Consider the following 18,266-nt stretch of genomic DNA (forward strand, 5'->3'; position numbering starts at 1 on the left):
GGGAGGGGTAGGTGCAGAGAAGCCTGCCTGCAGCGACTTTTGAGGTAAGGTGTTGGGCCGTAATACCGCTCGCGAGCTGTCTTTGCACGCAGTCTCCCTCAAATCTCTGATCACGGAAGCCCGTTTGGCTCTACTTAAATATCTCGCGGGCTGCTCTCATTTCCCCTCAGGATCTCCTCACTCGCTGCTGGCCCCACCTGGACAGCTCGTGAGGCTCCCTTAAGGAAACAGCAAGGGTAAGTGTAACACCGATCTGTAAAATTGTCCCGCATACGCTACCAGGTTTTAAAGGGCACTTGCTTCTGGTTTCCCCGCCTCCCTTGCGATCGGAGTCGGATACACACGCACCCCCCATGCGCGCTGGTTGATAAGAACCAAGCACCAGCGTTTGAAGTTACTGTTCAACAGAGTGTCAAACTACGATTTTTGGTTCGTTCTGTGTGGCTACTTTACTGTATATGGCTTAAAATTTGAGACCACTACCTCTGAAAACTGTTGTCACACGCCGCGTGATTACCCTTAGGTGTATGATTGACACTGCTCATGCCACGTGATGACCTGATCAACCACGCATGCTGCATGGCCGGTATAGCGGCATTCTTTTTGAGCATGCAAGTTATAGCGAGCCAGAACGGCAGCATTACACAGTGCGAGACGTTTGCACGCACTAAATTAATTATAATCCTCTCTCTCCCACAATAGCACCAGACGCTGTCACTTCTTAGACAGGGTCACCCACCGGGCACGCATGCTCTGACACTCTGAATATAGGCACGAACAAAATATATCTAAAGTCAGATTAACGGTGCCATCATTTGTGTCTGTTTTTGTTTTGTTGTTTCTTTTCATTGTTCTTTCAGTTCCCAGGAAGTCCCCTGCGTGGAACCATTTCTGTACGACACTGTTACAGGTCGTATACTGGTGTTCTCCTAACTTAGAGGATCCGAGCAATTCTATGAGCACATAGGTCCTGATGAATCGCCCTTAGGGCGTGAAACATGTCGACCGTTTTTTCACTATAAGGGTTGAATAAGGGTTGGTCCCATTGCTTACCACCCCTCTATACCCCTGTAACTTTTAATCAAAGCAGTGAGCCTGACCATTAAAATAATCACCAACAGGACTCTACTGACTTTTTTTAACTACACCACCCCGCTCACGGTTGCACTCCCTTAGGCCCCTCACACACACACACCCGCTGGCCCAGAATAGAAGATCTCCGCCAAAGTGCAGCTCCTATCGCTGCCCGACGGGCATTGCACCGCCAGCCTGCCGAAGGAGCAGGATACCGATGATGACGCTGGACGGTCATCGGCTGGGACTACAGTTGTGGTGCTGCCGGTAGCCTGTGTCAGGTATCCTTACATTCTGGAATAAGGGTCTTCACCATGCACTCTAGACCCTCACATCATCCCTTGTCTAATTGAGCGAGAGAGAGTACTGGTTGAGCTATAAATTCTAGCTCTCCCTGGGGAACTCTGTACACCGATTGTTGCTTACTGCGTTCTAGGACAAGTACTATTGGACCCCACTAAAAATCGTCCTCCCTCATTTCCCTTTTTTTGATATCGGGTGGTAGAAGTTCACACAGTGGTTGATTTTTGCTGGTCCCTGGTCGCGTAGGGCTCTGTAGGTGTGTGTCAGGAGCTTGAACTGGCATCTCTTCTGGATGGGAAGCCAATGGAGGTTCTTGAGGTGATGTAGGTGCGTTTGTGAAGGTTGAGGATGAGCCTGAGCCTGGCTGCTGCAATCTTGTCTCTTGAGGAGTTGGGAGGTGATGCCTGAGTAGAGGTGTTACCATAGTCGAGCCGGCTGGTGACAAGGGTCTATGTGACTGTTTTCCTGGTGTTAACAGGGATCCATTTGAAGATTTTTCAGAGCATGTAAGGGTGTGGAAGCAGGAGGAGGCGACTGCACTGATTTTGCGCTTCATGATAAGTTTGTTGTTGAGGATTATACCAAGGTTGCAGGCGTGGTCTGTGGGTGGGTCTGACTTGGAGGGCCACCAGCTGTTCCACGGGGAGGTGTTCTTCCCATAGATCGGATCTTCCGTCTTGTCTGTGTTCAGCTTCAGGCAGTAGGTCCGCATCCAGTTGGTGACATTGGTCATGCAGTTGCAGAAGTTTGCTCTGGTGGTGGAGGGGTCTTCAGTGACCGAGAGAATTAGTTGTATGTCAACTACGTAGGATATGTTGTTGAGTCCGTGGGTTCTCAAAATGTCTGCAAGGGGTGTCATGTAGTTGTTGAACAGGGTGTCTCTGAGGAACAATCCTTGCGGGGGGACGTGGCAGAGGATCTTGGGTTCTGAGGTGAAGGGTGGCAATCAGATTCTCTGAGTTCACCCCATGGGATACGGTGTTGAATGCTGCCGAGAGGTCGAGGAGGATAAGGGCTGCTGTTTCACTGCAGCCAATGAGGAACTTAATGTCATCAGTGGCGGTGATTATGACTTTCTTGATGCTGTGGTTTGCACGGAAGTCTGATTGGATGGAATCAAGCAGGTTGTTCCCTTCTAGGTGTTTGGTGAGATGATGTCAGGCTCTTATCTGTGTTTCAGTACGAATGATATGTAAGATGAGAGGTCCCAACACCACAATTGAAAGTTAGGGGAAGAGGGAAAAACAAGGAGGAGAACGAAAAATATCCTACGACGTCCCCCACTCAAAGGTTAGGCAAGGCACTCAGGAGTATTTCCTATATGAGCTAGAATAAACAATGAGTTTATAAAAGGGTTGAAGAATTACTTGCAATTGTAGTATTGGTGTTTATGAAGTGCATGAACCTCAACTACCTGTATAATTCTCCTCTTCCATTATAAACCATTTACTGTATAAGTGGGATCTGTGGTTTCATCTATAAACAAGAAACAGAAAACATAAATGCCTTTTAAGTGATACAGGATGTAGTACATAAAAGTAATGAAGGAAATATTTAAAATAGCACCCACCTATGTGGAGAAAAGGAATAGCCCACAGTAACAGGAAGACTAAAATAAAATGGACCTAGCTACTTGCTAGAAAAACCATGAAAGAAATCATGGTATATGGGCTTATGCATGATGGCTCCTTAAGTTCAAGAAGCCTTAATAGTGTTGTTTTGCAGGTAACATGCTTACCTAAACAAAAAATGGGTTCTCTAAGGACGAGAGTCCTATACTCAGATAAGTATATTTTCTATACAAAACATTTGAATTCAAATGTTAGCTCTAAAAGCCCCGTTACCGCAATTTCAGTTTCACTGTTTTTTTTGTCTTCTTTTTTTTGTTTCCAGGAAGGGAGTGTCTTGCGCCAGAAAAGGGGCCATGAGAAGCTGCAGGAGAGGAGGGCCGGAGCTGCCAAGGAACCCTACAAGGAACACCGGGATACCGCCATGAGACTAACCGGAAGGATTCAGGTAAGAGACCCAGAAGCACAATATGCTAGAACGCGAAGCGCTCTTCTACAGGCTCTGGGATTTTTTATACCTTCCTGCTGTGACCCGCATTGAAGACGACGCAGGCACAGCAGGCACAACAGCTGGTGGGCGATGGCCTTCTAGAGGACATTGGCGGGGTACAGGAGCAGCGAGATGGGGCAGTAATTATTGAGTTCACTGGGGTCTGCAAAGGGTTTTTTCTGGAGTGGTTTCACCTCCCTGTGTTTCAATCTGTCGGGGAAGGCTGCTGTGGTGATTTAGGCACTGAGGATGTTGGTGAGTTCTGCGCTAATCTGTTTGGGTCCGACGTTGAAGAAATGGTGAGGGCGGGGTCCGTGGGTGCTCAGTAGTGGTTGAAGGAAATGAGGGCTGTAATGGTCTGGTGGTGATCAGATTCTACAAAGTGATAGTGGATGGTTTGCTAGAAAGGCTGAGGTTGTTGAAATCGACTTTGATAGGTTGGGGGGGGGGGGTCGAAGTTGTTGTAGATGGTGGCTATTTTGCTGTGGAATTATTCGGACAGGGTGTTGCAGAGTGCTTGGAAAGGATGGACTGCTGAAGGGCAGGAGAACTCCTGAATATGTTGAAGAGTTCCTTAGTGCTGTTGGCGCTTGTTTCGATAAAATCTGTGAGGGCATCTCTTTTGGTGTCTTTGATGCGTTGGTGGTACCTGTTGAGACTGATTTGCAGGCTGTTTCCGGGGTCGTCAATGGTGATGTACCATTGTTGCTCTAGTCGTTGGCAATTGCGCTTGATAATTCTGGGTTCTGGTGTGTACCAGCTGGCTCTGCAGGTTTTGCCTGGTTTCATGGGGCGACTGTCGGCGCATTAGGTAATCCAGTCGGAGAAGTTCTTGACAGCCAGCTCAAGGTCTGATGCAGCATTGGGCAGGTTGGTGTTTAAGGGCCTGCGTCCCTCGGGTCTCTGTTACTATGTTACAGCTGCAATGAGAGGAGCAGGGTGGCTTGTTGGTGCCCTGAGAGCCAGTGGTGGTGAAATGGACAATTGCGTGGTCAGTCCTGGGAGTTCGGTCACATAGCTGTACTTGATTCAGGCATTAAATGTGAAGATTGGATCCAGCATGTGTCCTGCACTGTGTGTGTGGTCTGTGACCAGTTGGGTAAGGCCGATATTGCTAATGTTTTCCAGGAGATTGGTGGAGTTAGTTTTGTTGGGGTTGTCGAGGTGGAAGTTGAGGTCGCCGATTAGGATGTAGTGCTTTAAATCGGTGGCTAACGAGGCGATGAATTTGGAGATAGTGTCACAGAAAGTAGGTCCTGGGGGTCTGTTGGTGAGGGTGCCCGTAATGGTCGTCTTGGAGTCAGTATGGAGTTAGAACTTAAGATGTTCCATGAATAGTGTTGTGCAGTCTTTAGTGGTAGTGCATCAGATCGTTTCCTTGTCGATTATGGCAACGCCTCCTCCGAGTTTGTTGGTGCAGTGGCAATGGATCATCTTGTAGCTGTCAGGTGTTGCAGTGGTGATGTCGTGGATGCGGAGGGATTGAGCTACCCCTGACATGAAGATCATGTCAGGGGTGAGGATGATGATGGTGTCCCAGAGTTCTGAGGCGTTTTTGCAAAGAGACAGGGTGTTGAGCAGAATGCACTGGAGCAGTTCTGGGGTGTTAGTGGTCTTCTGGGTGGATGTGGCAGAGGGTTCCTGGGTGGACGGCGATCCGGTGTTGCATATGAAGCGGCAGCAGGAGAAGGGTTCTTCCGTGGATCAGGGAGAAGTGATGCAGCAATTGTTGTTGTGTTTTCGGAGGTCGAGGGCAAGGAGCTCAGCGGCAGAGTAACAGTGGATGATCGGAGGGTCAGGGGCATGTTAGTACAAGTATTTTGATTTTTGTTTGTTTTATATATAAGTGAACTAGACCCAGAGGTATCAGAGTGCTTTACGTGAACACCAGTTGTGTTATAGATGGATACATTCATTTTTTTACTTTGGCACGGGTAGATTAAGTGACTTGCCCAGATTTACAGGATGTTGAGCGCCCTTACTGAGACTCGAACCCAGTTCCCCAGCTCCGAGGTTGGCCGCTCTAGCCCTGAGGCCACATCCTCTGCTCGAAATGTGCCACAGTGAAGGTAAATTGCAGTTTCAGACTCTTTAAATTAAATGTTTGATATTGCCATGTACTGAATAACAAATTGGATTCTATTGGCCTTCCAGTAGAGATCCAGCTCCGTTCATAGTTGGAAATGGAAAAATAATCTTCTAGTTGCTCCTAATGGGAATTAAGGTAATGGCACCAGGCAAAGGACAGCACACATGTTAGCAATGTAGTTGCACTGAATTTGCCTTTAACTGATGACAGAAAATACTACTCACATACTAAAGGATGGCAGAAGGGATCAAGATCAAATGGGCACATTCGTAATCTCCACACCTTGCTCAGCTTCAGACAGTTATCTTTCCTTCCACATGAAGATGCAGATATCACACGTTACTCTCGCTCCTGGCAATGAACAGCAAACAGATGGCCCTAGCAAACTAGTGAAATACCGCATCTTTCATCTTAAAGTCACAGAGGCCTAAATCCTGTGCATTTCCATCAGCCTGTCCCTTGTGCACTTTCCACACAACAGCACTAAAATCTTGCAGATCACGGACTGCCTTGGACACTGAGGACATACATTAATTCTGATTGGACAGCTAAAGTATCCACTCATCAGAAACCAAACATTGTCACCAACAGCTAGCTCCTGATGGACAATAAAGATAGTCAGAGTTCAATTAAGTGCTAACAACTAGAGCTCGCAAGTGCTTTTGCCCAGGCTAAGTCATTTATTTTTTCCAAGTCGCAAAACGATTCCAAATGTCAATGTCCTGTGGGATGCAGGTCTAGATTTGGAAGCTACTATCAGAAGGGTCCCCAAAATGCAAAGGGGGGAGGGGTAGTATCAGCAGGCACACTAATATCAATAGTAGCAAAGGTGCAACGACCTAGTAAAGTCCAAAACGTTCCCTAATTTGCATGAGGAAGCTGCCACACACAAACGAGGGAACCTCACGTTCATGCCATATTCAAGACATGGATGCAATGGTAAAGTAGCTGTCAGGACGCCCAGTGATTGTGGACCATATAGAAGTTGACACACAGTCAGTGTGCCCCTTGATCCCAAAGGTCTCAGTGATGCCCTTGATATCCAACTCTAGGTGGGTGCAGTCACACTGCTGGACTTTGTGCCCAGGGAATTTAGAGAGCTTTACTATCCAGAATTTCTAGTACTGGGCATTATCTTTGTAGAGCCAAGCTAGATGGATGTGGATCCCCAGGACATCATGCAGAGACGATTCCTCCGGAAAGTGAATGGTTATCAAGCCAGCTCCTTAAGTGGCATAGTCACAGTGGAACAAAGTAGGTTGCATCTGATCTGGCTCAAAGAGGGAGTGGGCAGAAGGGAAGAGGAATGGTAGGGTATGCAAATGAAAGGTTGTAGGGACAAGGGAGTAGCTTTATTGGGTTTGTGTTAACTGTCAAAACTACAGAGATTTAAAATTTACATGCAGGTCCTCTTGTCCTTCTCAAACAAATAAGACACACACATCCACACAACACACGTCCATTCGTCCATGCCATACTTAAATTAAACAATACTGGCAGTCAAACAGCAGTGACCTTGGAAATATCCCCCAAAAAAACTATGTAAGTGCCTTGCCTGGGATCAAGTGGGGTTCCAGAAACCAGTTGTCACTTTTTTAAATGACTGGAGGTATTTGCTTGCCTATGTGCCCAGATATAAACATATATAAATGATTCTCTAAAGAAGATTTGTAGAAGGTGTTGTAAATGTACTGAAGGGCATTGGTAACTGCATTAAGGTGCAGGTATTAAGATTCGCTTAGCCATGTCTGCTTTCAGGCCTATGCAATGAAGTCAACAGTAGGCTGGGGTGTTAGTTCTGTGAAAACACAGTCCTGTGCACACGTTAAGTTAAATCAATTCAAAAAGACCATATGTATCAGCAGTTTCATTCTGGAAGCAAAAACAGAAGACAGGGTCGACAACCAGTAATAGTTTTTCTTTGTTTTATGTAATTATTGGTCCTCCTTCCAGAGGAGACACCAAGAAGAGAGCAGCAGACACGTGTTTCGTCTAGCGGGTAGTTGCCCGTGACTCTTCAGGGCTGGGGATAATAAATCAAAAAACACAGTACAGTACTTTGTACAAGTATGGGTAAAGTGTCCAAAAACAATTACATGAGGCGAGAAAGTACACCTCCTGGTGAGTGGAAACCCTATAAGTAAAGTGGAAAGGACAAAATATGTGACTTCACACATTAGCAAAGGACAGGACCTGTAGTGATGTGGGAAATAAAAAAGTGGGAAATAAAAAAAGTAGACTCTGTAATGGAAAAAATGGTTTAAAAGGAAAATAGAAGACCATGGAGTAAACATCTGGAAAAGGAAAAAGTACAAAGAGTAAATGGCGGGAAAGAACAAATTCAAAACACAGGTAACAGTGCCATAGTTTTTCAGAATGGAAAACATTAAGTCTCATGTTTCCAAAAATAGGACATTGCACAGGGTTGGCTTTTGCCCACTCTATTTCAGGAGTTTTGGGTTCCCCCTTGACCTAGTAGCACCGTCTTTACTCTGTTTTTACTTCTACTCTCACCGCTACCGGTTATGTGTGCCAATTTTTCCTGTATACTAAAAACCCTACCCAGAAATCCTTGGTAGTAGTTCTGTACCTTCTCAAAGAAAATGCTGAATATACCGTGTTTCAGTCACTGTTCGAAACGGAGAGCAACGATCCTGATGAACATGTCACACATGAAACTGGTAGCAGAGGTATACATGCAGTGCTTAATATGTAAAATAAAAGTAAGTGCCAGGGCCCTTCTCAGGCGGCAATTGCAGCTTGCCCCACCTATTGCCCCTGCCAGCCCAGCCAATGACGTTACAAACAAAACTACTATCACACTCCTACAAATAGCACAATTCAGACTATGCCAGGCCACCCAAAGTTATAAGTGTGGAGAGGGTGGCAGGTAATAATCAGTTTTAATGTATATTGAATTATTAAACTCTCTATAGTAGAGCTCATTTCAAAAGTAGACAAACAGCGCCACCAAGTGGCAGATTGTCACAAGTCCCGGTGCCAAGCACCAGAAACCACTGGCTCAAATGAAGCATTGTATAAAAGTCTACATGAAAACAACATTTGTGAAGCAAGAGGGAGAGCTCTGCAGAGGTAAATCCTAACGAAAGTAAAATCAAGTAAATGCATACAAAATCTAGGACTAATACCCAGTAGGCAGAAAAACAAGATCTGAGGAAGTTAGACTGGGGACATATAGGACCAAGTGGGGTTGGAATGGAAAAATTAAAACTGCAAGATAGGACATAATTTTAAGAAAGAGTTCCTGATCCTGGCCACCGCAGGATTCCAAGCCACTTTGGAAGAGTGTAAAAGCAGAACAGAAAAAAGAGCAAATTAATTCTAGGTTAATGAACAATGTACATGGGACATAATGTCGAATGCAGTAAGCGAAGTACCATGAATATGATAAGTTTCCAAAAGCATTCATACTTTGTATTATTTACAAACAGTGCTGTATGTGTGTGTGTGTGTGGTACCCATGTCCTCTAGTAGAAAGGCAACAGTTGCAGAATTGGAAAAGTGGTAAAATAATGCCCTACTTTAAGTAATTAATCAGGTCTTTGCTTCGAAAAACTACCACATGTGTCAAAAGACTGTATTTTGGTCAAAATAAACAGGTGGGTATTAGCATGCTACAAGCACAGAACAGCATAAGGCAATGCTCAAATGTTGCTCGAAGGACTACACTCATAAGAGCCATCAGTCTTAATCCTGGACACATGTTTAAACTCTTTGTTGTTGTTGCCAACTTGCCCAAGACCAGCTGAAAACCTACACAGAACTAATTTCTTAGACATGCCAGACTTGGTGACATTTTAAGTTAATGCTACTTAAAACCAACTGAATATAAGAATTTTCGTTTGAAATGTAGTGAAGGAATTCATACACAAAGCGTGAAGCATAACATCGCCCTGGGCAGGTACACCTGCCAAAATGTGTGAAAAAACACTCACCTTGGTGCCTCTTCCACTACTTTCTGATTTCTTCTTTGAATAGAACACTCTCGTTCATTAAGCCACAAAGCATTGCCATGTTTATCCGCTAACACCTGACAAGTAAAACAAAACAAAATATATATATATATATATAAATATGTTTCATATTTCAGCGTTAACCAGACACTCGAGCATTTTAATGTATTGGTTTACACAGCTAAGCTTTATCTTCATTAAAAGGGAAAGCAACAAAACCCACAGATAAAATACAGAACCCATATTAGCAAATCTTCAAACTATCTCAACACAGTATGCTGTTTTGGGCTGCTGAACTGGCCACATACTCCGGGAATCGAGAGAATGCTGTTGGGTACAAGAAGCAAGGTGAGAGAGGAAGGAGAGCCCAATCCTAATGACCCCCTCAATGTCCACATGACCTCCAATATGCAGCTACAGAATTAGGCAACTCCAGGGGCTTGGGTTAGCAACATGACAAGGAGGAAACAAGCACTGGTCAAGCCAACGTCTCTGGCTTTAATGCACCAGCGCATAGCAACATAGGCTCTTACAAATGTTGCTGCATGCTCAAAAGCCATTGCATTAATTACATTAAATTAATTTAATTTATTTTAATTAGTTAGTTAAATTAATTAAATGAAAGCCTTTAAATGAATTATTAAAATTCATGAATTAGCACATCAAAGCCGCCACTGGCATTACCAAAGGAAAAAAAGTCACAAAAAAAATAATTTTCTATACATTGAACAAGGGAGATGCATGAACTGAATGTGGCAAATCGTGTAGTGGTTAAGTGTACTTTTCTATAATAGTCCCGCCTGCATTCCAAAGGAAACACTTCCTGGAAGGCTTCCAGTACATCGGCAGGCAGCAGCACTGTCAAGCTACACCTAAACACGTACTCCGTAAATAAGAGAGGGTTTTGTATGTCCAGCACGGAAATTATGTGTACTCTCTTCTCCTTGCTTCCCACAAAGGAGGCGCTAGTCTCTTGTATATATTTAAACCAGTAAATGAATGATATTCAGCGCTTTTCTCATTCAATTCTTTTTATTGGGAAAGCCTACTTTAGATTTAATCTCACACGGTTTGTAAACCTTTGACTTCTTCATGGTGTTAAGTCGAGCAGAAATGCAGAAAATCTTCCATCTTGATAAACCGATTTAAAATACTGAACCAAATGACTAATGAGTTGCCATCTCTACATATCAGCGGATACCCATTGGGATGGCGACTTACAAACAAAGGGATGTCTGCCTCAATACTGAGTTTTGGTAAAGAACAAAATAACTTCTTCCAACATATTATATAGCCTATTTTGGGAAGCCCTACTTTTCTCCTTATGAGTCTTCCTTATTTCAGTATGGAGCTACTCAAGAAAGAGGAAAAGCAACCGTAAAAACCCTACCCCAGATGCCACCATCATGGGTACAGTAATATTAAGCCAGGCGTGCAGCCATGATATGGCAGGAGTGCAGTTTATATCCAGTATGGGTATCCCCTACCCGAATCAAGCCTCAAATGCTTACATACAGCTTCAAATGGCAAACATAGTTTCCAGTGCACAGTTACAGACCCAAATGGTTGGGCACAATCATACAGTACCCAAACATGGCTTCATATGGCCAAGAAAAGACTTCTCTGCAAAACAGCCTCATCAGCCCAGGAAATGGTTAATCTGACTCACATGCCTCCCCAGACTCTTACTTCAAAGGGCACCTCTTCCCCAACGTTGAGGCGAGCAAGGAGGGGCTTTCAAAAGTGACACCAACTTGGTGTCACTGGAGCCACTCCGCTCTCTGCTTCACCTAGAAAACACCTGAAGTGTATTGCATAATATATCATCCTTACTAGATTTTGCCACCCTCTCTATTTTATTTCGTTATTCATTATTTTAAGTACAGAATCACAAGTGGGATATACCCCAACATCCCAATCAGCAAGCAGTAGGTAATACATCAGTCACCCAAATAAAATTCAATTTCAGAACTCAGTTCTCGTGTGACATGGTCATCACTCAGAAATGCACCATAGCTGTCCCAACTACGGTGTAGATGTCTCTCCGACCATAGACACCCAAACCATCAATGCCTGGCACCTTTCCTGACACTAATATCCATATGCTCATGTATTTATAACAGCTGGCAGTGCCATGCCTGGGCTAGAACCTGAACCTCAGGAAACCATTTCTTGTTTCAAGTCAGGACTGCCTTCTCCTCAACATGCCTGGAAGAGTGAATAGTTGGTTCCTCTTCCCGTAGTACGTATTATGTCCCTTCAGTTATCGCTCTTAGCTTTGCAGAAGACAATATCCCCTCCTTTTCTCCACAGCCTAAAAATGGCTTGTACACTGGCTCCATGATTTTCTTCTCCTCTACATTATCTTACTCACATCATGGGATATCAGTAACAGTAGGGACTAATAAAGACCCTTACCTTTATTTCTCATCCTGCTCAGGAGTCATTTTCTACCCAAATCATCTATAAGCTGAACCGTAATCAAAGGCTCACCATGCTCTCTTCCGAACCATGCACCTTCATAGCCAACTTGGAGACAATCTACAATGTTCAGCTGGAGACTCTTCAGTGTTTCACCATACTGATGTATATCTATTTTCCAGTACCCTCCTCAGATTTTACCCTTACTCTTCTCAAGGGACCAGAGAATCCACAATAGGGAGGCAATCATTTGGAGTTTCCAATGCTTGGTACAGATTGAGGTTAGACTACTCTCAGTTACAAGCTTTGCGTTTCTTCATTTAAGTAACTTCTGCAGCTGAAGCAGATTAAATATGCTTCTGTCTAGTGTTCACTTTAAGTTCATTCACTCGTCTCCTGTTTCAATAATGTGTATAACTTGGGAAATTTCACATCCGTCCCAGTCATAGATTTTACTATTTGTTGCAGCATTTCAAGCTTGAACACTGGCAATGGGCTTGGTGAGTCATCTACAGAGCAGTTTCGTACTTCGTGTCCTGATGTAAGTGTTAACATGTCCGAGATGGATCTGCTTCAATTGTTTCTTAGAACCCAGAGACATGTAAAAGTGAAAGAGAAACAGCCACAAAAAAATAGGGAAAATCTGTGCTCAATTCTCAAGTGGATTTTGAAGCACCATAAGTGAGGAGCAGCACCAAATAATTATTTACATTGCCTAGAATGCACCATAACTTCTCCGCCACATTTTTGCATTTGTCACCCAGAGTGGGACGGGTATGCTCAGATGTGAATCCTGTGCTCTCAATGCCACTGGAATCAAGCTATCCTGGATGATGAGGGCTGAAAGCCTGAAACCGGTCCTAGGATGCTTGTTTCCAGTCCCGGGAGGACCTGGCTTGGCAGTTCGGGCTAGACTGTTCTCATGGGGCAAAGGGTCAAGACTGATTTGCATAAGACTGGGTTCAAACTGGAAAGGCATGGTGAGCAAAAAAATGGATTTAGGCCCAGATCTCTGTCCTGGGGTGAATGTATGAGATTGTTCTGCATTCTGTCCATCAACTGTTGTTTTTGCACCAACCAGAGTGGGGCAGTCAATTCAAATGTCCAACATACCGAGCTCCACACCCTCTCAATTCCTGAACACGTTGATTCATGATTTGCCACTCTGCTGGTCAGACGACTTTGTACTTCGTTTGGTTGTTTCTAGGATCGCTGGTTCTACAATAGCTGCCAATGTATTTTATGACCTCATAGCTGCCTGACTCTGAGATGATGCCCATCTTGCAACAGCCCTCACAAGCAGCTGCTATGATGTTCCCCTGCACTCATTCCCAGAACATCCAACCTGTCAGATGGCCTCTGTCAAAAGTCTCTGCAAAATACAGGCCAAATCAACAGTTGATGGGATTGGAATAGACACAAGCACCTGTATGGGGAGAGCAAGCTGTTCTGGAACACCCGTGTATTCAGTACCCCATGCGTCCCACAAAAATAACTAATGAGTTTTGCAGCATATTAATCTCCCCTCAGCAGCCTATCTCCCACCTATGGACCTATTTAGTTAACACATAGACCCCAGGACCCAAAGTGCCCGAAAGGATCTGCTGCCTCGCTTTGCTTCTAAGAAATCACAACTGGTTTCTTTTGGATACTATCCCAGCACCTTGAATTCACTGAAGAGTTCTTGATAAGGGGCGGTGTGGTATACAGGTCCCCACACGAAAGAGTGCAAAGTATCATGTAGCTGTTTCAGATTTTCCAAATATGAATCTCCCTCATGAGGAGGTCCATGTGAAGCAAAATCGTTCGCTATTAAACCACAAAACAAACACTGCAGCGCTGGTATAATCAATGTATACATCTCTGGGGAATGCTTTCAATATTCCACCACTCCCAAGGCAACCCTGGAGTAATGTAAAATGCAGATGGGCAGGCTGGATGCCAATCTGAACAAGAAAAATCAAGTCAAAGCACGTTTTTTTCCTGTCTCGTCTCATTTCCAGCATATTAGGATTCTTCGAGGTCAGACATTAGTTAACTCGTAGACTGACTATGCAACCACTCCATTTGGGGTGCAGTAAGAAATATATAGGAAAACACAAAATGTCATAAAAAGCAGTTGTGCAACTTGTGTTGGATCTATGAAAATCCAGGCACCTATGATCAGCTAGAACAAAATAGTGCACTACCCATGGGGAGAGAGTAGTTTTATTGATACTTCATTGGATCTAGTTTGGAATACTCAAGAGACAAAATATGTTTTCCTTGTTCTAGCAGAACTCCAAGGTCCACAGGTACTCGACAGTTTAATGTTCCTTCTGCCTCATTCCTACTGGTGGCAATAGACTGTTAAACATTTGGAACTCAATTTCTGCAGCCCAGGTATGCGAGTTGCCCAATTAAAAAACGTAAAACTGTCCTAAAAAAACTCCCTTTATTTAAGCCCAGTCAATACTCTTTTGCACTATTCAGTGGGTTAGAACAGTGCCCAAGATGCCCTGGAGAATATGTGCCTTACCACTCAACTCATATCCAAGAACTTGTTGAATCTACTGCACTTCTTGCCATTCTGTGTCTTCCTAGTCCTATAGGTCTAGCTGTGGGTGAGCACACATCAGAAAGACCTTACATCAAAGCAGCATCCCTCAAGTGGCATTTTATCCCACTTGAGGGGTTTAGCACTACACTTCAAACTTCTGATGATATGCCTTCAGGCTAGGAGACTTCCATATACAGTAACACTCCCTCAACACCCTAGGATTCGCATGTAGTTGGTGCATTGGTGCAGGTGCAAATGGTTCTCAGAATGGTTTTCTCTGAGAGATTTGTCCCCATTTTCGTGTCTTATATCTAGGATTATAGAAAATGTCATGCCCCTGGATAAAAAGTACTCAATTATAACACTATTAAGTATTGTGTGACTAAAAGTTTACATTTGATCATTCAACCGATTATGGTACCCTGGAGTCCTATGCTCATGCTTAATTCCAAGTAAACGTTCCTGACACTAAAGACTAGGAATTACCTTCACAATAGTGTGGGGTGGGACACTTTTTATGCACAGACCGTACCCATGGTAATTTCTGACAATCTTATATAGTAAAGTCTTTTGCAGTTCACACACAATTTTAGCTAAGGATGGGTAACCACTAAATCTTGAATATGCTTTTCTCCACAATTTGAGGCTTTAAAGGTAGGCCATGAGACTCTTCGCTAAGGTGACAGACATACACACAATGCATCTTCCAGACCGACTTGACATTTGTGACTGCCGGTTTCACTTTACAAGGCCTCAGTGGAAGTCCAGTCGAAAACTGATGGAACCTGATGATGAAGGAGGTAACATGTTGTGGGTAAAGGTTCAACATCCTTTTAACAAAGAGATATACTATCATATTCATTCACTAAGATAGTTCTAACAATAGTGGGCCTTAGGATTCAGGACCTTGGAATAGGTTGTGTGGTTACTGTACTTATCCTGGATACTTCTTATGAGGCACTACAGGTTGGATATTAAGGCTGGAACAGAAGTAGGTTTTGGTCATGGTGTCCTTCAGAGGTGTAATGTATGGTTTCTTAATTCACCAGATAATTCCTTGGTTATTGGTTGTACTGCAATAGAGTCTTCATATAGATGTATTGCATGAAGTAGTATGTTTTGCTGATGGCTACCATTGTATTCTCACAGATTACTCATTGCCCGGGCTCCCTGAATTCTGATGGTTTGGAATCATTGGTAATGTTCGTCCATTTTCTAGTTCTCTCCCATTTGCCTATGTGGTGCATGAAACTAAGATGGAAATAATGGCATGCTCTAGAGCATAGATACTCACAAACATTTTCCCGGGCGCCGCAAAGTTTAATCTATGGTGTGACCGAGGGTCGCACTGATGTCAGCAGGGGGTGTAAAGTGGGTATAGGGGAAGCAAAGCATGTATATCTAGTGGCTTTTTTTATAAGGAGGGTGTTCCTAAAGTTAAGGGCCTTGTTACCTTTAAATAAGTGATTGCTGTATATTTAACATTGTTTTTATGTTAATACGGAGTCGAGTAAACAACAGCCTAGTGCTGCTGCTGCCCAGGGAGCCGCATGTAAAGGCCAGGAGGGCTGCATGCGGCCCCCGGGCCGGACTTTGAGTATCACTACTCTAGAGTCTACATAGACCTGAAGCATCCGATCGGTTAGTTATACCTATGTGGTTCTACTTCTAGAGGTACTCCGGAGCACCTTTGAACAGAACTGACAAATTTCTGGATGCAATCCGATATCTAGGGATATTTTTATACATGACAATGTGAGACACAGTATCCATCCTAAAGGGCATTGCCTAATGTTAAGTTTTTCTTGGCCTTGCACTGACATCTCACTAAGCGGTCTAAGTAACACTATTTCACCTTTACCTTCAGATATGATCAGCTGATTATGTTGTTTGCTCCTTGTCACTAAACATGCATTCTTGGTTCTCTCACACACTTCATTCCTTGTGTCTTTTTCTGCTCGGTGACCAGATCTATTTGTTTACTTTAAATTCTACATAAGTGAAAAATCAACAGAACAATATGTACATTTTATGTAACAGAGATGAAGCTCAATGGAGCTCAGAATAATTCATAGTATGAATTACTGTCACTATTAACGGAGAACACACAATTTCCTTGCCTATGCAGCATGGTACAAATTATCCCTCCTACCTCGAGTGAAATCACACCCGACCACTGTGCACTGTTGCAAGACTATTTTAGTTTTTATTTTTGGATTCTTTTTCAATTTTCATTTTCAAAATCAATTAGAGTTTTAAACAAATCTTTTCAATTCAATAAATTGAAAACATCATTCTCATTTGTTACAACTATTTACACATCTGACAGCAGAATTCATATGATAAACAAACATAACAAATTATCCATTTCATTATTCAATTGAATTGAATGCCCGATGCATTTCGAGCCCAACAGGGCTCTTCCTCCGGGGCCTGAAATCTAAACAGATGGAAACATTTGTTTTAGAAAAAAGTTCATTACATGAGGGACCAACAGATTTGAATTTGTTTGGTGTAAGTGCTCAAACTTAAAAAACCTCCACCTCATACCACGTGGTAAATGTGGAATACGCTTACCCTACACGTTTGGTGACACAAACGCTGTTCTGAAATGCAGAAAATATAAACAAACCGACATCATACCAAATGCCGAAGACCAAGCTAAAGAAATGAAGCTCAAGGTGCTTCGAGGAGGCTGAACTCACCCTCGTTGAAAAATGCTGTGGTCGTCAATTCTACAAGAAAGAACAAACTAAGTGGACTGGTTCTCAATCAAAAACCTATCTACAAACCGCTAAACCAAGCGCATACCTTAATTGCTCATCCAACTAAACTCTTCTGCCGTGTCGACTCGCGAAGCATTTACCAAACGTTTGAATGCACGAACGAGACTGTCGACTCGTTCGTCCAATCAAACGTTTGGTAAAAGCTTTTGTTTTATGTTTTTTCTTGTAGAATTGACGACCACAGCATTTTTCAACGCGGGCGAGTTCAGCTTCCTCGAAGCACCTTGAGCTTCATTTCTTTAGCTTGGTCTTCAGCATTTGGTATGATGTCGGTTTGTTTATATTTTCTGCATTTTAGAACAGCGTTTGAGTCACGAAACGTGTAGGGTAATCGTATTCCACATTAACCACGTGGTATGAGGTGGAGGTTTTTTTAAGTTTGAGCATTTACACAAAACAAATTCAAATCTGTTGGTCCGTCATGTAATGAACTGTTTTCTAAAACTAATGTTTCCATCTGTTTAGATTTCAGGCCCCGGAAGAAGAGCCCTGTTGGGCTCGAAATGCATCGGGCATTCAATTCAATTGAATAATGAAATGGATAATTTGTTATGTTTGTTTATCATATGAATTCTGCTGTCAGATGTGTAAATAGTTGTAACAAATGAGAATGATGTTTTCAATGTATTGAATTGAAAAGATTTGTTTAAAACTCTAATTGATTTTGAAAACGAAAATTGAAAAAGAATCGAAAAATAAAAACTAAAATAGTCTTGCAACAGTGCACAGTGGTCGGGTGCGATTTCACTCGAGGTAGGTAGGTTCAGTTTTTGGCACGTGAGGACAAACGAGCTACCACTGTTGCACGCATAGATCAGTTACAACAAGCTGTTCAAACAAAAAATTAACAAAACGTTCTAAAAATCAGGTGTGCTTCTACCCAATATTCATTACAAATTATCCCTACCCATGAAAGTGATTCGGTTTTCTTAAAAATGGACTTCAGAGAAATGGTGAAAGCCTTTGTACTCCTGCACCTGTATGGAGGCAAAGCTGTGATCAGTGCCTTAGCCAATGCCACA

General features: G+C 43.2%; 1 protein-coding gene across 1 annotated transcript in view; it reads right to left on the bottom strand.

Annotated features, from left to right (window-relative positions):
- The window catches only part of PCCA (propionyl-CoA carboxylase subunit alpha), a 2,575,253-nt gene that overhangs the window by 1,549,684 nt on the left and 1,007,303 nt on the right, over positions 1 to 18,266 (bottom strand). The window contains exon 11 of the mRNA XM_086934374.1: positions 9,481 to 9,575. Within this exon, the coding sequence (XP_086790500.1) occupies positions 9,481 to 9,575 (95 nt within the window). The remainder of the gene's footprint in view (positions 1 to 9,480; positions 9,576 to 18,266) is intronic.

This window comes from Lissotriton vulgaris, chromosome 8 (genome assembly GCF_964263255.1).
Source record: "Lissotriton vulgaris chromosome 8, aLisVul1.2, whole genome shotgun sequence".
NCBI lineage: Eukaryota > Metazoa > Chordata > Amphibia > Caudata > Salamandridae > Lissotriton > Lissotriton vulgaris.